Genomic DNA, 23,783 nt, shown 5'->3' with positions numbered 1-23,783 from the left:
ATTTGGCTGAAAACATAAAAAGGGTATTGAGAAAAACCATGAGGGGCGCCTGGGTGGCTCAGTCAGTTAAGGGTCCGACTTCAGCTCAGCTGACGATCTCACGGTTCATGAGTTCAAGCCCCTCATGGGGTTCTGCGCTGACAGTGTGGAGCCTGCTTGGGATTCTCTCTCTCTCTCCCTCTCTCTCTCTCTCTCTCTCTCCCTCCCTCCCTCTCTCTCTCAAAATAAATAAATAAACTTAAAAAAAAAAAGAAGGGGCGCCTGGGTGGCGCAGTCGGTTAAGCGTCCGACTTCAGCCAGGTCACGATCTCGCGGTCCGTGAGTTCGAGCCCCGCGTCAGGCTCTGGGCTGATGGCTCGGAGCCTGGAGCCTGTTTCCGATTCTGTGTCTCCCTCTCTCTCTGCCCCTCCCCCGTTCATGCTCTGTCTCTCTCTGTCCCAAAAATAAATAAAAAAAACGTTGAAAAAAAAAAAATTAAAAAAAAAAAAAAAAAAAAAAAGAAAAAGAAAAAGCATGAAAATAGCCAAGAAAATTTAAAAACTACAGAGGTTCAAAGAGAAAAGCATCAGCTTCCACTTTGGCGAGATCCTTCGGTTGGTGGTGTGGGTGGGGACGAGGGTTAGCCGAGGGGGACGTGATGGGGCCCAGGGTGCCTGAGGGCGCTCCGAGGGAAGCAGGTGCCAACTCGTCCTCCTCTGCCTTGTCCTCACTCCCTGCGCTCAGTCCATTCACGTCCTTTCTGCTCCTGGAGCCACTGACATTCTCCGCACTGGCCCCTCTCTCGGCCTGGAAGCCTCTTCCTTCAGGTCACGACATACGGCAGGGCCCGGCCTTTCTTAATGCTCAGGTCCCACCTCAGAAGTCACCGCCTTTGTGAGAACCTCCCTGCCCCCCACCCAAGGTGGCCCCAGGAACTTCTGGGGTTCTCTTAATGCTCAGTTCCTTGATGAGGGTGCTGGGTTCATGGGCGCATTCACTTTGCAGAAATGAATTATGTTGCATATTTGTGATTTGTATGTTTATACTTCAATCAAAACGAAAAGCAAAAGGAGCGTGTGGGTGGCTTGGTTAGTTAAGCGTCCGACTCTTGGTTTCGGCTCAGGTCATGATCTCACGGTTTGTGAGTTTGAGCCCTGCATTGGGCTCTGTGCTGAAAATCCGGAGCCTGCTTGGGATTCTCTCTCTGCCTCTCTCTCTGCCCCTCCCTCCCTTGCTCTCTCTCTGTGTCTTAAAATAAATAAAAAACCTTTTTGCAGCAGACCTCCACAGAAACTTGGCCAGCCAGAAAGGAGGGGCAGGATATATTCAATGCGCTGAATCAGAAAAACATGCAGCCAAGAATTCTTTATCCAGCAAGGCTGTCACTCAACATAGAAGGAGAGATAAAAAGTTTCCTAGGCAAACAAAAATTAAAGGAGTTTGTGACCACTAAACCAGCCCTGCAAGAAATTTTAAGGGGGACTCTCTGAGGGGAGAAAACATGGAAATATAAATAAATAAGTAAGTAAATAAATAAATAAATAAATACCAAAAGCAACAAAGATTAGAAAGGACCAGAGAACACCACCAGAAACTCTAACTCTACAAGCATCACAATGGCAATAAATTCATATCTTTTAGTACTCACTCTAAACGTCAATGGACTCAATGCTCCCATCAAAAGATACAGGGTAACACAATGGATAAGAAAACAAGATCCATCTATATGCTGTTTACAAGAGACCCACTTTAGACCTAAAGACACCTTCAGATTGAAAGTCAGGGGATGGAGAACCATCTATCATGCTAATGGTCAACAAAAGAAAGCCGGAGTACCCATACTTCTATCAGACAATCTAGACTTTAAAATAAAGACTGTGTCAAGAGATGCAGAAGGGCATTATATCATAATCAAGGGGTCTATAGACCAAGAAGACCTACCAACTGTAAACATTTATGTGCCAAATGTGAAAGCACCCAAATATATAAATCAATTAATCACAAACATAAAGAAACTCATCGATAGTAATACCATAATAGTAGGGCACTTCAACACCCCACTCACAGCAATGGACAGATCATCTAAGCAGAAAATCAACAAGGAAACAATGGCTTTGAATGACACACTGGACCAGATGGACTTAACAGATATATTCAGAACATTTCATCCTAAAGCAGCAGAATATACATTCTTCTCCAGTGCACATGGAACGTTCTCCAGAATAGACCACATACTGGGATACAAATCAGCCCTCAGCAAGCACAAAAAGGTCGAGATCATACTGTGCATATTTTCAGACCACAATGCTATGAAACTGGAAATCAACCACAACAAAAAAATTGAAAAGGTAACAAATACTTGGAGACTGAAGAACATCCTACTAATGAATGAAGTTAAAGAGGAAATTAAAAAGTATATGGAAGCCAATGAAAATGATAACACCACAACCCAAAACCTCTGGGACGCAGCAAAGGCAGTCATAAGAGGAAAGTATATAGCACCAGGCCTTCCTAAAGAAGGAAGAAAGATCTCAGATACACAACCTAACCTTACGCCTTAACGAGCTGGAAAAAGAACAGCAAATAAAACCCAAAACCAGCAGAAGACAGGAAATAATAAAGATTACAGCAGAAATTAATGCTATCGAAACCAAAAAAACAATAGAACAGATCAATGAAACGAGAAGTTGGCTCTTTGAAAGAATTAACAAAATTGATAAACCACTAGCCAGTCTGATCAAAAAGAAAAAGGAAAGGACCCAAATAAATAAAATCAAGAATGAAACAGGAGAGATCACAACCAACACAGCACAAATCAAAACAGTAATAAGAGAATATTATGAACAATTATATGCCAATAAAATGGGCAATCTGGAAGAAATAGACAAATTCCTAGAAACATATACACTACCAAAACTGAAACAGGAAGAAATAGAAAATTTGAACAGACCCATAACCAGTAAGGAAATCGAATTCATAATCAAAAATCTTCCAAAAAACAAGAGTCCAGGGCCAGATGGCTTTCCAGGGGAATTCTACCAAACATTCAAGGAAGAGTTAACACCTATTCTCTTGAAGCTGTTCCAAAAAATAGAAAAGGAAGGGAAACTTTCAAACTCATTCTATGAAGCCAGCATTACCTTGATTCCAAAACCAGACAGAGACTCCACGAAAAAGAACTATAGACCAATTTCCTTGATGAACATGGATGCAAAAATCCTCAACAAGATATTAGCCAACCGGATCCAACAATACATTAAAAAAAATTATTCACCACGACCAAGTGGGGTTTACGCCTGGGACACAGGGCTGGTTCAATATCCGCAAAACAATTAATGTGATTCATCACATCAATAAAAGAAAGGACAAGAACCATATGATCCTCTCGATAGATGCAGAGAAAGCATGTGACAAGATATAGCATCCTTTCTTGATAAAAATCCTCAAGAAAGTAGGATAGAAGGATCATACCTTGAGATCATAAAAGCCATAGATGAACGACCCAACACTAATATCATCCTCAATGGGGAAAAACTGAGAGCTTTCCCCCTAAGGTCAGGAAGAAGACAGAGATGTCCACTCTCGCCACTGTTATCCAACATAGTATTGGAAGTCTTAGCCTCTGCAATCAGACAACACAAAGAAATAAAAGGCATCCAAATTGGCCAGGAGGAGGTCAAACTTTCACTCTTCGCAGATGACATGATACTCTATATGGAAAACCCTAAAGATTCCACCAAAAAACTGCTTGAATTGATTCATGAATTCGGCAAAGTTGCAGGATATAAAATCAATGCACAGAAATCGGCTGCATTCCTATACACCAACAATGAAGCGACAAAAAGAGAAATCAAGTAATCGATCCCATTTACAATTGCACCAAAAACCATAAAATACCTAGGAATAAATCTAACCAAAGAGGTGAAAAATCTATACACTGAAAACTATAGAAAGCTTATGGAAGAAATTGAAGAAGACACAAAAAATGGAAAAAGATTCCATGCTCCTGGATAGGAAGAACAAATATTGTTAAAATGTCTATACTACCCTTAAAAAAAAGAAGGTGGGGAGGCGCCTGGGTGGCTCAGTCAGTTAAGCATCCGGCTTCCGACTTCGGCTCAGGTCATGATCTCACAGCCAGTGAGTTCGGGTTCCGCACTGAATTCTGTGCTATCAGCTCAGAGCCTGGAGCCTGCTTCAGATTCTGTGTCTCCCTCTCTCTCTGCTCCTCCCCCACTCACGCTCCCTCTCTGTCTGTCTCAAAGATGAATAAATGTTAAAAAATTTTTTTTTTAAATGTTGATACTACCCAAAGCAATCTACATATTCAATGCAATCCCTATCAAAATAACACCAGCATTCTTCACAGAGCTAGAACAAATAATCCAAAAATTTGCATGGAACCAGAAAAAGCCCCAAATAGCCAAAGCAATCTTGAAAAAGAAAACCAAAGCAGGAGGCATCACAATCCCCGACTTCAAGCTATACTACAAAGCTGTAATCATCAAGACAGTATGGTACTGGCACAAGAACAAACACTCAGATCAATGGAACAGAATAGAGAACCCAGAAATGGACCCACAAGTGTATAGCCAACTAATCTTTGACAAAGCAGGAAAGAATATCCAATGGAGTAAAGACAGTCTCTTCAGCAAATGGTGCTGGGAAAACTGGACAGCGACATGCAGAAGAATGAACCTGGACCACTTTCTTACACCAGACACAAAAATAAACTCAAAATGGATGAAAGACCTAAACGTAAGACAGGAAGCCATCAAAATCCTCGAGGAGAAAGCAGGCAAAAACCTCTTTGATCTTGGCCGCAGCAACTTCTTACTCAACACGTCTCTGGAGGCAAGGAAAACAAAAGCAAAAATGAACTACTGGGACCTCATCAAAATAAAAAGCTTCTGCACAGCGAAGGAAACAATCAGCAAAGCTAAAAGGCAAAAGACGGAATGGGAGAAGATATTTGCAAATGACATATCAGATAAAGGGTTAGTATCCAAAATCTATAAAGAACTTATCAAACTCAACACCCCAAAAACAAATAATCCAGTGAAGAAATGGGCAAAAGACATGAATAGACACTTCTCAAAAGAAGACATCCAGATGGCCAACCGACACATGAAAAAATGGTCAACATCACTCATCATCAGGGAAATACAAATCAAAACCACAATGAGATACCACCTTACACCTGTCAGAATGGCTAACGTGAACAACCCAGGCAACAACAGATGTTGGCGAGGATGTGGAGAGAGAGGATCTCTTTTGCACTGCTGGTGGGAATGCAAGCTGGTGCAGCCACTCTGGAAAACAGTCTGGAGGTTTCTCGAAAAACTAAAAATAGAACTACCCTACGACCCAGCAATTGCACTACTAGGCATTTATCCACGGGATACAGGTGTGCTGTTTCGAAGGGACGCATGTACCCCCGTGTTTATAGCAACACTATCAACAATAGCCAAAGTATGGAAAGAGCCCAAATGTCCATCGATGGATGAATGGATAAAGAAGATGTGGTATATACATACAATGGAGTATTACTCGGCAATCAAAAAGAATGAAAAGTTGCCATTTGCAACCACGTGGATGGAACTGGAGGGTATTATGCTAAGTGAAATTAGTCAGAGAAAGACAAAAATCATATGACTTCACTCGTATGAGGACTTTAAGAGACAAAACAGATGAGCATAAGGGAAGGGAAGCAAAAATAATACAAAAACAGGGAGGGGGACAAAACAGAAGAGACTCATAAATATGGAGAACAAACTGAGGGTTACTGGAGGGGATGTGGGAGGAGGGATGGGCTAAATGGGGAAGGGGCATTAAGGAATCTACTCCTGAAATCATTGTTGCAGTATATGCTAATTTGGGTATAAATTTTTAAAAAATTAAATTAAAAAATAAAAATAAATAAGCAAATAAATAAATAAATAAAACCTTTAAAAAATGAAGAAATAAAAATAAAGCCACTCTCCCCTAGTATTCTCTTCACGGCACTCCCACCGGCTGGCACTGTCCTCTGGTTTCTCTGCTGTGCTCTGTGTCATACACGCCCTCCCAGCACAGACACGTCTGTAGCTGTGACTGCTTCCACGGCAGGCCCGGAACTATGAACGCCCGCGGGCGGGGTGGGGCGGGCAGGGCTGGGGCCTCACCTTCCTCTGTATCTTCTCCAGCAGCTTGCTCTTGGCGCGCACCTCCTCCTGGATGGAGTCGTAGACGTTGAGCAGCACCCAGTCCCCGCCGTCCTCATCCGAGTTCTGCAAGGCTGCCACCAGCTGCCTTTTGCGCTCGTCCGCATACCGCTTCCTCCGCTTGTGCCTCTCCTTCAGGTCCTTGTTCTTGGCCTGCTCCCCGCCGACCACCTGCTGCTCCAACAGCTGCAAACTGCCGGGCACAGAGAAGAAAGCACACGTGACGGTATCTGGCCATCGCCGCGCCCTTGCTGTCCAGCGGGACATCTCAAGAGTCCATGCAACAACCCGTCGCACAGATGGACGCAGGTTCAGAGAGGCCAAGCCTCTGGCCAGGGTCAGAACCAGGGGTCCAAGCAGATCTGCCCAAGTCCAAGCCCGTGCGCTCAACTGCACGACGGGACGGACGAGAATCTCCCTGCGGATCCAGAGCCAACCCACCCGCCACCCGCCAGGGGCCTCCCAGGGCCCATGGTTTTCCCCCAGTACAGCAGGCTCGCAGCCGTGCGCCCCGGCGACCTGCACGATTAGAGTAGCCCTGAGATGGGAACAACATTCAGCGCATCTGGGCAGGCACTTCATCATCTCCCTCTGCGGCCCCCCAACCAACTCATTCCAGCGTCACTCGCTGCTTGTCCTCCAAACAGCCAGGCTGTCCCCTGCGCTGCACTTTCGTGCTGCCTGGGGCTGTGCCCTGTATCCCAAAGGCCACCCTGAGGCATCTGTCCTGCAAACCTCACTCAGGTGTAGCTGAGCAAAACTACTCGAAGAAACCTTCCCTGACCATCCTCCAGACCACACCCTGAACACCGTCACATGTGCTGAGTGTTCCCTTGGTGCCCAAAGCTGGGTCTCTGCAGGCAGTGTCTCCTTGGACCCTCGTGACGAGCTTCTCAAGAAGCCAAGGCACAGGGAGGCTTAAAGTTGGCCCCAGGAGGTAGTGGGAGGTAGTGGTGGAGGCGGACGGGAACCAAGGCAGGCGACTGCACAACCACTTGCTTTTCTTTGCTACAGAAGCTGGCCCTCCCTGGGCCTGGGTATCTGCCTCCCCCTGGACCGTGAGCCCCTTGAAAGCCAAGTCAGCAGCTCGTTCTTCCTTGCGCCTGGTGCCCAGCATGTAGTTGCTGTTCAGTTCACGTCTGAACTGTGGCCTGTGGGATGGAGTTTGCCACCACTAGGAGGAGGCTGAGCCCCTGACCATGGTGCTGACTTTGTCACAGAGGTGGGCCTGACATTATTCACATTCACGGAAGTGAGAACCAAGGCTCGGAAATGTTAAGTGATTTGCACGGAGGGAAGAAAGCCCAGCTCCCCAGGTGGCAGTGGCTGAGGGCGTTTGGGGTGGCCAGTCCTAGGTGTGACATCGGGAGGGCACTGGAGGCTCGCTGGGAGCTGAGGAAAGCCTGCATCATCCTGCCCTGGGGTTCCTGAAACCTGATAGCCAGGCCCTGCGGATGCCAGGCAGACAACAGTCCCCTCCCTTCCTCCTGGAACAGGTGCCTGATGGAGTCTGGTGGCGCCCGTGCGGCTCCCCGAGCAGAGCACTGCCCGCCCCGCTGATCAGCACCATCCCTGCCCCTCTGCTCCTGGACAGAGGATTGGGGCGTGTCCGGCCTCGGTCAGGAGGGGATCTGGATGGGGGCTCAGTGAAGACTCTCTGGGCACCCCCGCCCCCATGCCCAGGACATAGCTCCGTCCTGCTCCGCCACAGGGTCCCGCCAGCCCCAAGCACCAGCACTTACCGGGCAAGCACCTGCTGCTGGTCCACGGCGGGCAGCAGGTCGTCGGTCAGCACCGCCAACTCCATGCCCACACTGTCCCTTCTCACGCTCGTCATGACCAGCGAGGGCTGAGGCTGAGCCTCCAAGGCCCCCCAGGCCTCAGCCTTGGCCCCTACGCCAGGCTCTGCTGCCGACACCACCTCCTCGGCCATTTCTGGACCCTGGTCAACCTCCTGAGCGCAAAGAGAAACCAAAGTGGAGGCAGAGAAGCCGGCCCCTGGACACCGGCTCACAGCGGCCTCAATCCCAGATGGTGGCGTCTGGGTCCCTCGCGATCTGGGATGGATCGCTTCTGGTTTGGAGGCACCCAGTTGTACAAAAATGCGCCCAGTTGGGTTCCTACTGCCACCATTTCTTCCAACACCCCGAAACAGTCTTGCTCTTCTGCCCCTGAAGACCCAGGCTCTCCACGGCAGCCAGGCAGTTTTCTCCAAATATGTACCAATCCCAGCCCTTTCCCGAAGAGAACCTTTTACAGATTCGCAGTGCGTTTGCAGTTAAATCCTGCTTACATAGCCTTCAGGCCTCCAGTGCCTCTCCCTGCCTCACCCCCACCCCCCCCCCCCCCGCCTCTCTCCACCCCTCACCCTGCTGCTTCTCTGGCCTCATTTTCCCATTGCTGAGAAAGTCGAGATGTTCCCAGCCACAGGACTTTGGCACAGGCCATCCCCCCTGGCTTGATGCTCTGCTCTGGCCCCTTCCTCCTGCTCGGGTCCCATCTCAATGTCACCTTACAGCCAGGGCTCCCCTAGCCACCCCGTGTCCCATCTACTGAGAACCTGAAGTGTGCCAGCTCCTACCCAGTGATCCTGTCCAGAGGCTGGCAGATAGTTTTCTCTCTCCACACAAGTGGGCAGACTTAAAGCCTTCCCCTCACTCCCTGTGGCCTTTTGTGCTTCCTTAAGCAGAAGAGAAAAGGGTGGGGTCTGAGAGCAGCAGTGTTCAAAACGGGACCCGGGCAGTCCCTGCCAGTGCCTGGGGGACCCACGCCCCTGCCCTCAGCACACACTGGGCCTCTGTGCTCTAGATGGGCTTCTGAGGCCAAGGAGAGTCAGAAAGCTGCTAAGCAGTGGCCTCTTAACCACATCAATAATAAGAGATAGGATGGTTCCTCCATTTGTACACCGCTTTGCAACAGGCCATCCCTGATAAGCTGGGGGAGGGCTGGGGTCATTGTCTCTGTTTTGTGGTTGAGGACACTGAGGCCCAGAGTGTCACAGGAAGACCCAGGCTCCTGGGATTCCTCCCCCCACCTGAGGGTCGGCCCAGCGAGGAACTCACAGTCTTGAGCAGGAGGTAGTCAGCTGTCTCAGCTTCAGACCTAATGTCACCATGCCTGGGCCCCAGCAGATCCGTCAGGGAGGGGTGCTTGCAGGAGGATGGGGAGTGGCGGGGGGGGGGGGGGCGGAGGGACAGTGGGCCAGAATCAACCTCAGCTCCCTGACCTCCCCTTTAGTGCCCCACACCCCCAGCCCCAGGCCTCATCAAGCCACCAGCTCCCCCTGCCTGTCACCACTGAGGGGATGGGTGGGGAGCAGGGGCGAGGAGATGAGAGAACAGGGAAGAGAAACGGGGAGGGAGTATGCTCCCCTGTGCTCCCTGCTTGCAATACTTCGGGTGAAACACGCGTCAGCATCCCCATTTTACAGAAGGGGAAACCAAGGCCCAGAAAGGTGACTGCCCAAGGCCACACAACTAAGTGAGCGGTAGGGCCGGGATTTAACCCGGGTCTGTCTGACTCAAAGGCCTGCGCTCTTTACACACATACACGCACACGTGCACACGCATGTACATACACATGCAGGCAAGGAAAGGAAAAGGAAAAGAACAAAGGAAAGGAAAAAGACCAAAAGGGGGAGAAGAGGAAAGGAATCTAAAACATCACAGCGGGTGGAAAGGGGACAGGATGGAAGAGTGGCCCCACCAGATCCCCGGGGGGTCCCTGACCAGTAGCTGCCTTCCTGCAGACCCCAGCCTGCCAGAGCACGAGGGCGGCCAAGGCCTCCTCCAGCTCCTTTGGGCCTGGAAACAGCGTAACCATGGCAACTCAGCAAATCCCCCAAATAGGTGTCCCTCCCTCAGCAGAACGGGCGCCCACCTGGAAAAGCCTCCTGCCTCCCTCCCCGCCTCCCCTACCGGCTTACAGAGCATGAGACAGAGCTTCTCCCTTCCTGGACCCCTGAACACTGGTGCCCACGAGCCACCACCAAGCCAGAGCCACTGCAGCGGTGGCAACAGGGGCCAGGGCCCCGGAGGTTAGACATCTGCCTGTGCCCAGCGACCTGTGTGCCCCCAGCTGAGCTCTGCCCGCTGAGTTTCTGCCCGGCAGCCTGGGTGACATCAGCTACCTGTGCGGGGACCTTGGGTACGTCTGCCAGGGGCACCTCGGCTGCCACCACGGCGGAGGACAGCCTGGCCAGCTTGGCTTCCACCTCGGCAAACGGGTCGTGCAGGCCTGGTAACAGCTCCAGGGCGATCCGCTGTGGTTCCTCTTCCTCAGGGACGCACCCCTCCTGCAGCAGAGGCCCCGCGGCCTCCTGGCTGAGATACTCGTCTGGGGAATATCTGCCCTTGGCCTCCACCTCGGGCATGAAGAACTCCAGGTTGGAGGGCTCCCGAGGCCCCAGGAAGGCCTCGGACACGGAGGTTTCCTCGAGTGCGAAAGACTTGTCAGACCCCAGAGACACGTCAGACTTGGAGGTCTCCGCCTCGGGCAGCTCCTCGAAGCTGGGAGAAACCTCAGTCCTGGAGACGTGCTCGCCGGGCAGAGTGCGCGGCAGGGAGTAGACCTCGGGTTTCACGGCCGTCTCGTAGTGGAAAGTGAGTGAGTCCTCAGACATGTTGGCAAACTCACCCCTGGACATGCCCTGGGCCTTGAGGACCTCCGCCTTCAGGACAGCCTCTGCAAATGGAGACTCCCTTTAGTTTCTTCCAGAGTAGGATGAGGGGCCCCTGGGAGCCGGCCCACGCACACCATCTCTAAGGGACGGGCTTAACAGAGCCTCCCGGGCCCCCAAATCCTGGCCTCCCATCTCTATCAGAACTCACACCCCATTTCCTTCACCTCTTCCAGGAAGTCTTCCCTGACTGGCACCATGAGCTGTCCATTCTCTGACCTCCCCTGCCACTAGGTGCTGGGCTCTTACCACCCTGCCTTGGAACCGCTCTTATCACATAAGGTGACTGCCCTGTGGGTATATTGCTGAGAGCTCCTGATTGGCGAGCAGACTTCACACACGAGACCCCGAGGGGCCCCTGCAGGGGCACCCGGCTCAGGGCTCTCGTCCACAGGATACACTAGACCCTTGGGAGTTCAGTGAACACTGTGGATGAAGGGCAGAGCGAACAAAATCACTCAGAAGCCTAATGTTCAAAGCGGACTGGAGGAGCCCTCTGAAGGACAGAAAATGCTAGAACCTGCCCTTCCCCTCTCCTCTGGGTCTGCCAGCCTGCACGAGACTGCAGTCACACAAGCCTCCTCAGTGCTCCCAGCCCACGGGCACTACACCCACCCACTCCTCTGTCGCTGTGTCCTGATGCTCCCCAAGCCTCAGTTTGCACCCTGGCAACGTGAGGATTCAGTGCATCCTAACTCACTGAGGGGGCACCTGGCACCCAGTAATGCCCCATAAATGGTCTCCACGATTGGCCAATATTGTCATCAATACAAGAAGGATTTTACAGTATTTAGGGGCGTCCTAGGAGGTCTGAGTTGCCTGGTGGCACAGGTATTTGAATGATAGTGGTAGGGTGGAACATTCTAGAATGTCAAAAAGACAATGAAAATCTTTAGCAAGGCGCAAGTTCTCACTAGTCACGGAGCCCTTATTTTGGGGTGTGTTTGCTTGGATAACAGACAGGCTCAAAAGGGAGAGGAGACTAGAAAAATACAGACACCGGGGGAAGGAACTCACCCGTGAAACACGGGTGATAAGTAACCCAGCCTGAGGCCAAGGCGTCCCAGATGCAACGCTGCGTGGGTGAGAACACTGCCTGGGTTCCAATCCTGACGCCACTTTACCAGCTGTGTAACCATGGACAATTTACTTACCCTCTCTGTGCCTCAGTTTCCTCACCTATAAAGCGAGGATAATTGTGGTTCCTACCTGGCTGGGCTGTGGTGAGGAGTACCCAGCACTGAGCCCAGTGTGTAGAAAGTGCTCTACAAATGTCAGTTAGTAAAATGGGGAGAGGAGCCAGCTGGCCACCCACCTGTCTCCTTTCGCAGGTTTTCCTCCAGCTCGGACAGCTTCACGTCATACGAGTTGCGCATGGCAGTGATGTCCTCCTCCAGCCGGGCCCTGGACTCCTGCTCCGCCTCGTAGTCGGCCCTCAGCCGGGCCAGGCGCTCCTCGTACTCCTGGGAGTGGGGGGCAATATGGGGGGGGGGGTGCCGCGTCACATCAGGGGGTCAAAACGCAGCCTTCCGTGTTTCTGTCATTCAAACAGCCCAGGAAATACCGATAAGCCACAAGAACGGAGTTAAAATGGCCTACACGATCCTGGGGTGATTACTGGCTGGTGAAAACCCTTCTGAACTTCACTCTCCATTTTTAACAGGCCAATTATCTAAGATTTGGCTGTAATCTATCTTTCCACAAAGCAATATATCATGAAGGCCTGTGCAGGTCAATAAATACGTTTTAGCCAAATAGCTCTCAAGCTATCGAGCACGAAACACATTTTTATTTCTCTGCTTCTCCCTCCATCTTTGCTGTCACCGTCAGCTCTGGTCCAAAGAGCCTCCCAGCCCATCCCCCTCCTCCACTCTTGCCCCTGACCCAAAACTTTCTCCACATGGCACCCTCATTCCCGTCTGTTAGGCCAGGTTTCAACGGCTTCCTATGTTAGAGGACAAAAGCTTCTCCATTTGACCCCAGTCCCCAGTGATCTGGGCCATCTGCCCCTTGACTAGACCTCATTTTTGCCACATTGGGCACACGGGCCACTGCCCATTCCTAGACAGCCCCAGCCCCACATCCTTCCTGCCTCAGGGCCTTTGCCCTTGCTCCCCCACCCCCAGCAAGCTGTTCCTTCAGACCTCAACTCAGTAACACCTCCTCCCAGAGGCCCTCCCTGACCACCCTGTCACTTCACTGATTTCTTCTTGGCATGGGTCATGAGCCTCCCGTGGTTCTCTCCATTTAGTCGAGTACAGGTTTATCGTCCAGCTCCCCTGCCACACAGCAAGCACTCTCCCCTCAGCGCCTAGCACAGAGGAGGGGCTCGGTGGCTAACCCTTGAACCAGCAAGTGCATGGAGCAGACTGCTGGCCGGTAACCAGACTACTCAGTTGTTGATGCACATCTCCCACAGGCAGGGCTGGGGGTTATGAGCTAATGACAGTCCATGACCTTGGGGGTCACAGAGCCACTAGGGGAGAGAGAGCTCCTGTGCCATGCCCACCTGGCCAGGACCCTTCCAGAATCACAGAACAAGCACAGAATTCTACAATAGTACAGACACTATGACGTGGGCTCTCGGGGAGGAGGGACAGAAGGGGACAGGGGATCGTTAAACCGTGACTGCACGTTCTATGCCACATCTGAGACGCGTTTGAGCCTCAGCGCAGCACACAGGGTTCTGGAGGCCCAGGGAGGTTCCATGGCCTGCCCAGAACCACGCAGCTCTCTGGCGGGGTGGCCACGAGGAGACCTCCTACACCCCGTCCGCTTTCTCAGTTTCCCCTGCCCTTGCCCCCAGCTTCCCCCTGGGCCCCACGCGAGACTCGGCCCTCGGCAAGCACCCCTGGCTCCCTCGCCCAGCCCCCTCCACGGCTCCCTCCTAGCACGGCCCTGGCCCCAGTGAAACCCAGGCCCCAGCCTGGTCACACCTACACACCGGTAACCCCTGGCTGGAGACGCAGGTGTATGTGTGCACACGCGTGCACACGCCCACACACCCATGCCCACACACACACACACACATGCACGCACACACGTCTACATGCACGAGCACACATGTGCACGTGCGGGCACACACAGGCACACATACGGCAGTACCAACTTCTAGTCCCAGTTGTAAATGTGTGACCCCGAACCACAGAGGACCGCTGAGGTGGCCTGGTGCCCCTCCTGGGTCCTTCCGCTCTCTGACCGCGGCAGCCCTCCACCCCTTCCTCTCTTGAGAACAGGGAAGCATGCCCTCGCTTCCCAGCCCACAGCTTCCTGTCATCTGCAGATGGCGCGTCCATCCGAAGCCAAGCCGCCCACTCGGTGACTTTGCTCTTTCAATCCCCACCTCCCTCCTGCACCGCAGACTTCTCTCTCGGTGTGAGGCCTCTGCAGTCACAGAACATATGCCCTGTTCCCTCCAGCACTCAGAACTCCAGGACTCGATACGTTTTTCCGTGGCCCCATGCACACCTCCAGCTACAGGGCCCGGCACCAGCAGGGGCTCAATGCCTGCTGATGATTGGGTAGGGGGCTGGAGGGCAAACCCAGCCCCCCAAATCCTGCCTCGTGCCTGTTCCACAGCCCAATGGCGAGAAGACGCCCCTCGGCTCCCCCTCTCACAGCAGCAGGAAAGCTGCTGTTGCACCGTTTCTAGAGGCGAGGACACAGGCTCAGAGAGCTGGAACAACCTGCCCGAGGTCACAGAGCCCACCGAGAACTGCACTTGCAGAAGGTAAAAGCTGGCCGGATGCTGGGACTCTTCTGGTCCAAACCCCGCCCCGCCCCCACCCGTTTTCCTGGTGCAGCCGGGAGACTGAGCCCACAGAGTCACATCGCCAGCTGGTGGCTGGGCTCATCCCCGGCCCGGTACCCTCGCCGCCCCACACAGGGGCCACCCCCCTTATCTTGAACATCCTGACTAGTTCTGGAATGGAAAGAAAAGCACAGTTGCAGGCACACAGTAGGTGCTCAATAAATACGAGTCATAAGTGAAATGGGCAGGAAGGAGAGAGGGAAGACAGACACCCTCAGCCCTTCCTCCAAGCGGGGCTCACAGAAGACACACCAGAGCCTGAAAAAAACCTTGGTGGTGGCCTCAGGCGACAGTGTTCTGATGTAGCATCCGCTGGGTTATACCACGAGGAGGAGGCCAGCGACCTGCACCACCCCAGGAGCTGGGCCCGGAACTCCAGAGATGACCTGACATCCCCACCAGGAGCCTCCGGGCCAGCAGAGGAAGGGCAATGAGCCCTGAGCAACCAGAACCTTCACAGGGGCCAGGACAAAGTCCGTCGGGGGTCACAACTGGGCCTCTCCCCGAGGACTAAAAGCCTCTGCCTGCCATGGGCAGCCCTTGGGGACTCGGGTGGATTTCTCCAGTCCTCTAGCCCACAGGACTCAGACTCCCAAGTCTTACCCGATCTGCCCCCCAGAGGCTGGGTCCCAGGCCCCCAAAGCCCCGCTGGGGCTCCCAGGGGCCCAGGGCTGATCCCACCTGAGGTTACAGCCGAGAGGCAGAGGCGTCCAGACCCCCGTCCCTGAAGAGCTGTCCCTGCCCGGCCTCCACCGGGAAAGAGCCAATGTCCCATCCCCACGCTGAGGTCTCTGAATGGGGCCCTCAACTGGCAGGAATCTCCGGAAACCAGCAGGGCCTACAGTCAGGACAGAGCCTAAACAGGAAGTTAGGAAGCTTGAGTCTGGCTGTGTAAGTCCCCCTCTAGGGATCAGCTCGACACCTGTAAGTCAGTGGATTATTATTACCTGCCCTGCTGGTTCCCAGAGATGCTGGAAGGCACACATGTGGGAGCACGACCCAGGTGCCCCTAGGTGACAGCTTTTTTGGAGAGGCCAGCTCCCCACATATCCACTGGTCAAATGAATGCCTGGGGGCTCCCCACTGCCCACCCGGACTGCCCAGCTCTCAGCCCCTGGCTCATTGGCACCTGCAGAGGGGCCCAACTCCCTTCCACTCTGGCCTCCCCCCACCGCGCACCTGGGGACAGCCCATTGCCACCACCTGGAAGGCCTTCTCCACTCCCAGCAACCCAGAGTCACCTCCTCCTGGGGTACTGAGGAGAGACTCCTGCAGACACCCCCACCCCCCTCCCTGCTCTCCCCATACAGGCCCTGACCTGGAATGGACTGCACTCTGGAGTCAGGCCCCGAGTTGACATCGCAGCCCTGACTCTCCTTAGCGACATGACCTTGGACAAGTCATGGCACCTCTCTGAGCCTCAGCCTTCTGAGCTCCAAGATGGCCCCACCTGCCAGCCATTCTCCCACCTGCCCAGTGGCTCACCTCCCGAATCAGCTGCTTCTCGGCCTCTGTGTCAGGCTGGATCACAGATGGGGGCACCAGCTTCTCCTTGATCTGGACAGGGTTTAGGGGTACCTGACTGGACAGCAGGGCTGGGAGACAGATGGAAAACGAGGGCTGGGACCAAGGTGCACACAGTTTGCAGGAACTAAGCAGAAATCCATAAATAGACAACTAAATGCTTATTCAAAACAGACTTCACAGTATTGAATTTATTTGAAGCACATCTCTACACAAAATGCTAATTTACTCAGTCATTCAACAAATATTTCTTAAGCACCTGCATGTTCTAGGCACTGGGGAAACGGCATTGAACAAAACAGACAGAACTCCACACCCACATTGGGTTTTCTATTGGAGACAGAAGGCACATAAAATAAATAAGCAAAATGCCAGCGCGGTACAAGGGGATACGTTCTAGAAAGAGAAAGAAAGCAGGGAGGGTGCTCAGGAGTAAGATCCAAGGGGAAGGGTTACAATTTAAACAGCGTGCTCGGGAGGACCTCTCAGACAAGGTAAGGCAAAGGCAGTGACCTGAAGGAAGTGGTAGAGAGAAGTAGGCAGAGATCTTGGGGAAGAGCTTTCCAGACAGAAGGGAGCAGTGAGTGCAAAGGTCCTGTGGTGGATGAGAGCCTGGACTGTTCCAGAAACGGCCAGGAAGCCAGTGTGGCTGGAGTGGAGCAAGGAAGGGAGAGAATGGGTGATGAGGAGGTCAAGAGGGAACGGGGTGGATCGTGGGGTCGTTGGAAGCTGCACTGAGGGCTTTGGCTTTGACACGGGTAAACGGGCCGCCGAGGGTTTGCGCAGGGCAATAAAAGGACTTGCGTTTGAACAGGACCTCCCAGGCTGCTGTGTGGGGATGCACGGAGGTGCAAAAGGGCAGACTGCGGGATACCTGCCGGGGTGTGGGTGTGCTTTGCAGTAATTCGGGTAGGAGACGTTAGCGACTCAGGGGACAGCAGTGGACAGATTCTGGACATATCTTTTTTTTTTTTTTTTTTTAACGTTTATTTATTTTTGAGACAGAGAGAGACAGAGCATGAATGGGGGAGGGGCAGAGAGAGAGGGAGACACAGAATCGGAAGCAGGCTCCAGGCTCTGAGCCATCAGCCCAGAACCCGACGCGGAGCTCGAACCCACGGACCATAAGATCGTGACCTGAGCTGAAGTCGGACGCTTAACCGACTGCGCCACCCAGGCGCCCCTGGACATATCTTAAAGGTAGAAACCAGCTCTACTGCTGGATCGGATGTGGGTTGGAGCGAAAACGAGAAACCAAGGGCGACCCCAGGGTTTCTGGCTTGAACACTCGGAAGGGGAGTGTTGTCATCACCTGAGTGATGACACTAAACAGCTAGCTATTCAAGTCCGGAATTCAGAGACCACTGTGTAGCAATTGCTTGTGTTTGGTTTTTTTGGTTTTTTTACATATTCTGTACTTTGTGACATTTGACATCATGGGGGACTTGCCAGCCAGGGAGAGACAGCCCCTCGCAGGGCCAGCTAATTCCTAGAGTCAACAACCTGCCAGTCGTTATTAGCCCACCTTTCACGTGCCAACCAAGCACCGCCAAGTCCACACCACACCCCCCTTCTATCTCGCAGTCCCAGCTGGGCTCTCCCTGCCCTAAACCCCTGAGGGCCAGGACTAGATGAGCAGGGACTGCCCCTGAGCCCCAACCCACAGGAATTATTCAATTTTTTATAATGTTTTAATGTTTATTTTTGAGAGACAAAGTGTGAGCTGAGGAGGGGCAGAGAGAGAGGGAGGCACAGAATCTGAAGCAGGCTCCGGGCTCTGAGCTGTGAGCACAGAGCCCGACACGGGGCTCAAACTCATGAATGCAAGACCTGAGCTGAAGTTGGACACTTAACTGAGCCACTGGGCGCCCCGGAATTATTCAAACCAGCCAGGCCTACGCGGCTGCTCCCGCCCCGCCTTCCCCACAGAAACACCAGTGACGGCTCCAAATCCAGCTCTGCACTGGATCCCCTTGCTCCTCCCTGGCTCCTGACCAACACCGGTGCTTCCCCCTGTGGCCCATGTGGTGTTCCCCGTCTCTCCATCATGAGTAACACCGACCTCTCCGAGCTCCCACTCAGTCCCCTTTATGAATTAAGACCTCAACACAAGTCCCATGGCCAAGTTGAAGGGCCACATGTGAGCCAGGGGCACAGAGGTGGCAGTTAAAGCCACCTTGGGAATGAGCATGGAGAGAGGTGACAATGGAGGACCGACCCTAGTGAGCCTGCAGGGGGGTAGGGAGAGGGGAGCACTGACGAGCAGCAGTAGAGGGAGGAGGGGCACCGGTCACAGGGCATCCAGGAACCAGGGGTTTCAGGAGGAGGGAGGGGATGGGGCGTCTGGGTGACTCAGTTGGTTGAGCATCTGACTTCGGCTCAGGTCATATCTTGTGGTTCATGAGTTAGAGCCCCACGTTGGGCTCACTGCTCTCCGTGTACAGCCCGCTTAGGATTTTCTCTCCGCCCCCCCCCACCCCTCCTCCTCTCTCAAAAATAAAACAAACATTAAAAATAAAAAGGAGGAGGGAGGGGGTTGGCTAAGTGAGCTGACACCGGAGGCCTGCCTGAGGCAGGATCCCCCGACTGAACAACTAGGAGGACAGGAGGACGACGAGGGCAGGCTCATTGTGTCAGGGCTCAGGGCCTGCCCACACTAGGTGCAAGGAAGAGCAACCAGGGCTGGGGAAAGACACAAGTGTTTCAAGCTTGGCTGGAGACAGAAACAGGCCAGGAACCACAGGGCTGAGAGCCGCGGCTGATGGGAGCTGCCGAGGCACAGGTCCACACGCAGGAGGGTGCTCAGTGAGCTTTGAATGGATGGGTGGGGGATGAGTGGAAGCACAGATAAAAAGAATGGATGACAGCATGGAATGAACCAGCGGGTGGGTGTATGGATGGTAGGATGGATGGGACAGGTAGACAGAATGCGTTGATGGATGGGCGGATTAAACGGATGGTTGTTGAGTAGATGGTGAAGTGGGTAGATGGATAAATAATGGAGTGGGGTGGGAGGGTGGGTAAGTAGATGGAAGGGTGGGTAGATGAATGAGTAAATGGGTAGATGGATGGATGGATGGATGGATGGATGGATGGATGGACAAATGGGTAGATAGGTAAGTGGATGGGTAGATGGCTGGGTGGGTGGGTGGGTGGGTGGATGGATGGATGGATGGATGGATGGATGGATGGATGAATAGATGGGTAGATGGGTGGATGGGTGAGTGGCTGGCTGGGTAGGTATATGGACGGATGGATGGTTAGATGGATGAGTGGATGGATGAGTGGATGAACGGGTATGTAGAATGGATGGACAGAAGGAAGGTGGGTGGGGAGATGATGAATGAACAGATGGACTCGGGCTCTTTTGTGCTCCCTTCCCCAAGGGATCCTCGGGTAAACAAAACCCTGGAGTTTGCAAGGACCCCGCAAGGCCTGTGCTGCAGGTACAGATTTCTACTTGCCAGATGACAGCCAAACACCTGGGTGTGAGAGCTGCAATCACAAGGTGCCTAAGTGGGAGAGGCGGTGGGACATGAGGGAGTGAGTCACCCGGCTGCTAAGCAGCACAGCATCACGATGCTGCCACAGAGACAGGCGGGAGACAGGTGGGATGGTGGATGTGCAGCCTGGAGGCGGGAGCAGGCAACAGAGCCGTCAGCTGACAGAACAGGCCAGACGGACCTCTTCCCGAGTCCGTCAGTGAGCAGACACCGTCCGGCCATCACACCAGGGCTCTCTCTAACTGTTCAAAAGCTATGTGGGGCGCCTGGGGGGCTCAGTCGCTTAAACTTCCAACTTTGGCTCAGGTCATGATCTCGCGGTTCGTGGGTTCGAGCCCTGCGTCGAGCTCTGTGCTAACAGCTTGGAGCCTGGAACCTGCTTTGGATTCTGTGTCTCCCTCTCTCTCTGCCCCTCCCCTGCTCACATTCTGTCTCTCTCCCTCAAAAATAAAAAAACATTAAAAATTTTTTTTTTCAAAAAGCTATGCTGGCAGGAAGTGGAGAGGAGATGGGGCCCTGCTTCCGCGTCTCTCAGATGGGAAGCCGGAGGCAGAAACAAAGGGAGGGAGCCTTTCTCCTCAGTCCGGGCCCTTCCTGCCCCTCCTCCCCCAGCTGCGCACCTGACAGGTTGTCGGGGCTCATCTGCTGGGCCAGAATCGCCTTGAGCTTCTTGATCTCCTGCTGGTACTCGCGCAGGAGGGCATCCTTGGGGTCCTCGTTGATGCGTGGCTTGTTCCTGATGTTCTTGGCCCGGTTGGCGTAGCGCAGCGTGCTGAGTGTCTCGTCGTAGTTGTTGTCTGCAGGTGACAGGCAGGCCACCATCAGCGTCTTCGTGTTGCCCCCCAGCGAGTCCTGCAGCAGCCGAGTCAGCTTCGAGTCCCGGTAGGGGATGTGTTTACAGCGCCCATCCACCAAGGCCGAGATGACGTTGCCCAGCGCCGACAGCGACAGGTTGATCTTGGTGGCCTCCTTGAGCCGCTCCCCCGTGGCACCCGTCTTGGACTGCCGCTCGCTGCCCGCCAGGTCCACCAGGTTCAGCTTGCCTGCCCGGAGGTGGTCCTTGCCCCGCTCGTCTGCAGACGGACCGGGCAGAGGGGGAGGGCACTTAGCCACCAGGCACTGAGCGCTCTCACCTGCCGAGGGTCTCACGTTAGCACATAGGAGTCCCATGAAAGAGGCACAATTACTGTCCCCATCTTCCAGATGAGGAAACTGAGGCTCAGAAAGGGCATTTAACTTGCCCTAGGTCACACTGCTGCTAAGCGGTGGATCCAAGATCAGAATACAGGGCTGCCTGACTTGGGGAGCAGGGGCTGGGAGGTCCAGACTATTCTCTGAGTGCAGCAAGGCTTCTTTCAGTGCTAATAGCTCCTCCAGATTTCCTGTGAAGCCAAAGGTGGGGGCAGGGGGCAGGGGGCATGACTGGGTGAAAGGTGGGGGAATGTGATTGTATCTTTCAATGCAAAAGACATTGGCTTTGGAGGCTCTCGGACCTGGTTCCCAACCTACCCCTGCGTCCTCCTTGCTGTGTGACCATGGCAGAGTCATGCACCTCTCTGATCCTTAATTTTCACATCAACAAAATGAGACTGATAGCAACTCCTCACAGGGGCTGGTTGTTGGGAGGGGTTCATTCCTCCTGAGAACAAGCCCAATTCTGCAGTGACTGAGGCCGTGAGGGCAAGGCAGACCCAGGTGCTGAGGGTGACTGGAGTTGGGCCCTGGCTGGTAGCAGGGGCTTAGAGCACAGGTATTGAACGCACAGATCCTGGGGGTCCAATCTTGATTCTATCTCTAGGTAGCTATGAAACTTGGGGGAAATCGCTTGACTCGGTTTCAAATGAGATGGGAGGGGGAAGGCAGGCGGAGGGGCAGGGGCTTCCTCCTTAGTCTCCTGCTGGTTGAAACCAGAACTGGCCTAGATCTGCCCATGTGCACAGCAACCTGAAGTAAAGAAACAGAAAATCTGGCTGGTACCCAGTAGAGGCTTGGATATGTGAGGGGCTTGAAGTTTGAGGCTTTTTTTTTTTTTTTTTTTTTAAAGCAGCAGCAGGAAGGAGGGACTTGGAACCGTGCTTTTGGAAAGCTCTTGGCTGGGGGCGCCTGGGCGGCTCAGTCGGTTAAGCATCTGACTCTTGATCTGGGCTCAGGTCATGATCTCTCGGTTCCTGAGATCGAGCCCCACATCAGGCTCTACGCTATCAGCCTCTCTGCCCCTCTCCTGCTTGTGCTCTTAAAAGAAAGAAAGGACGAAAGAAAGAGAGAAAGAGAAAGCTCTTGGCATAATGAACCAGAAGCCCTAAACAGGTTTATACCCTTTGCCCCAGGAGGTCTATGCCAGGATATACAATCCAAGGAAATGACTCTAAATGTGGAAAAGGCTCTGTGCACAAAGATGTTCATTGTGGCATTATTTACAGCACCACAAAACTAGAAACAACTTTACCACCCTGTAAGGATTTGGTTAGACAGGACCATTACTGATGCACTGTCCCTCAGGAGGGACCCATGGTCACAAAGACATGGCGGTAATGATGCTCAGTGAGGCACGGGGAATGAAACGCAGAGGAGAAACTATTTACAGTATAAGATTTCGATTGTGTTTATAACTTTCATAGGGGAAAAAAAGGACCAAAAAAACCCAATATGCTCAAATCTAATAGGCAGTTGGGTTTCTGGGTAATTTTCCCCACCTTTCTCTAATCTCTAAGTTATCTTGATTGAACTTATTTTATAATGGAAATGATAAACACCTTTTAAATTCGTTCAAAAGCCTGTTTCCAGAGAAAGCCTGCCTCATCCAGGCAGGCTGCCTCATTCTTCAAAACCTCCTGCAAAGCCCAAGAGGCACTCACTCTGTCCTCCCCTGTCCTAGTCCCTGTCCCCCACTTGTCCCCTTCATCACATGAGGCTGTGACCTCACTGACCCCACCCTCCCCATATCAGCACCCCGGGGAGACTCAGACCCAGCAAACACAAGCAAGTTGCCCCGGAGCCAGGTCACCACACAGTCTGGGTGATGTGGTAGGAGGTACCCTGGCTTTGACCTTGGGTCAGGGATCTCTCCAGAATTGTGTTCCCAGTTGGGCCTAGGCTGCAACCTGCTGCAGTGCTCTCCAGAGTTCTATTCATGATGAACCTCAGACATGGAGGCAGCTGCCGTGTCAATGGGAAAAACCCAGATGTCACAGAGAACGAGGTTCCAATCCCAGCTCTACTGCTTATTGGTTGCAGAACTCTGCACAAGCAACCCACTGCACCTCTCAGAGCCTCAGTTTTCTCATCTGTACAATGGGAATTAAATTGCCCGTGTCTAGGACTGTTGTGGGGTTTACACAGAAGGAAGTGTGTGAAGTGCTTAGCACAGCAGCTACGGGAGGCCAGAAACAAAGATGAGTTTCTTCCCTTCCCCTTCCCTTCCCCAGGGACCCTTCCAGAAAGAAGGAAGAGGGAGATGACTGAAGAGTGGAGAGCACTGTCTAGAAGGAGGACAACCCAAAAGGTCCAGGTGGTACATTCTGGAGACAGAGCCCTGGGATCGATGCCCAGCTCTGACACTTTCTAGTTGTGGGGTCTCGGCTTCCTCATCTGTAAGATGGGGATGATGTTGGTATCCACCTCCTGGGGTTGTAAGGAGTAAATGAGCCCATGCACAGAAACCCCACGGCCCATAGTAAGTGCTCACTGTGAATGAGCTCCTAGTATTGCTGTTATTGTTGTCCATGCTGTTTTTTCCTGGAAATATGGGCCCGAACGTGGGAGGGGCCACTTGGGCTCACCTCGAGGCAGTTCGAGAGTCTTCTCCCAGTTTCAGATGGGCCCCACCCCCTGGGTGCCCACCTGGCCCCGCATACCCACAGCGTAGATCTCGATGCTGATGGTGAAAATGGAGTGGGAGCGCGAGGAGTCCTTGTTCATCAGCGTGTAGCCCACCGAGCGGTTCTTCCAGCCCGCCTCCATGATGCGCTCACACTGGGCCATGTTGTGCACCGTGTGCATGGAGAGCCCCTTCACGTACACCCCCTTCTCCGGGTGCTCCTTCAGCTGTGGGGCGAAGGGACGGGTCAGAGCCGGGAGAGACCAGG

The 23,783-nt window shown here is 53.1% G+C and overlaps 1 protein-coding gene across 4 annotated transcripts in view; it reads right to left on the bottom strand.

Annotated features, from left to right (window-relative positions):
* KIF17 (kinesin family member 17) overlaps nt 1-23,783 on the bottom strand; it is a 48,172-nt gene that overhangs the window by 12,386 nt on the left and 12,003 nt on the right. For 2 of the 4 annotated variants that reach the window (XM_019461623.2, XM_019461625.2), the window contains exons 4-12: nt 23,553-23,742; nt 20,319-20,771; nt 16,157-16,266; nt 12,176-12,323; nt 10,312-10,865; nt 9,245-9,331; nt 8,764-8,862; nt 7,925-8,136; nt 6,144-6,375 (exon numbers count right to left, since the gene is read on the bottom strand). In XM_019461623.2, the coding sequence (XP_019317168.2) occupies nt 6,144-6,375; nt 7,925-8,136; nt 8,764-8,862; nt 9,245-9,331; nt 10,312-10,865; nt 12,176-12,323; nt 16,157-16,266; nt 20,319-20,771; nt 23,553-23,742 (2,085 nt within the window). The remainder of the gene's footprint in view (nt 1-6,143; nt 6,376-7,924; nt 8,137-8,763; nt 8,863-9,244; nt 9,332-10,311; nt 10,866-12,175; nt 12,324-16,156; nt 16,267-20,318; nt 20,772-23,552; nt 23,743-23,783) is intronic. The other 2 variants (XM_019461626.2, XM_019461627.2) reach the window with 2 other exon arrangements.

Source organism: Panthera pardus, unplaced genomic scaffold, assembly GCF_024362965.1.
Source record: "Panthera pardus isolate Hobbes unplaced genomic scaffold, ASM2436296v1 HiC_scaffold_11, whole genome shotgun sequence".
Lineage (NCBI taxonomy): Eukaryota > Metazoa > Chordata > Mammalia > Carnivora > Felidae > Panthera > Panthera pardus.
The sequence above is the reverse complement of the archived record's forward strand: the minus strand, read 5'-3'. Positions and strand labels throughout refer to the sequence as shown.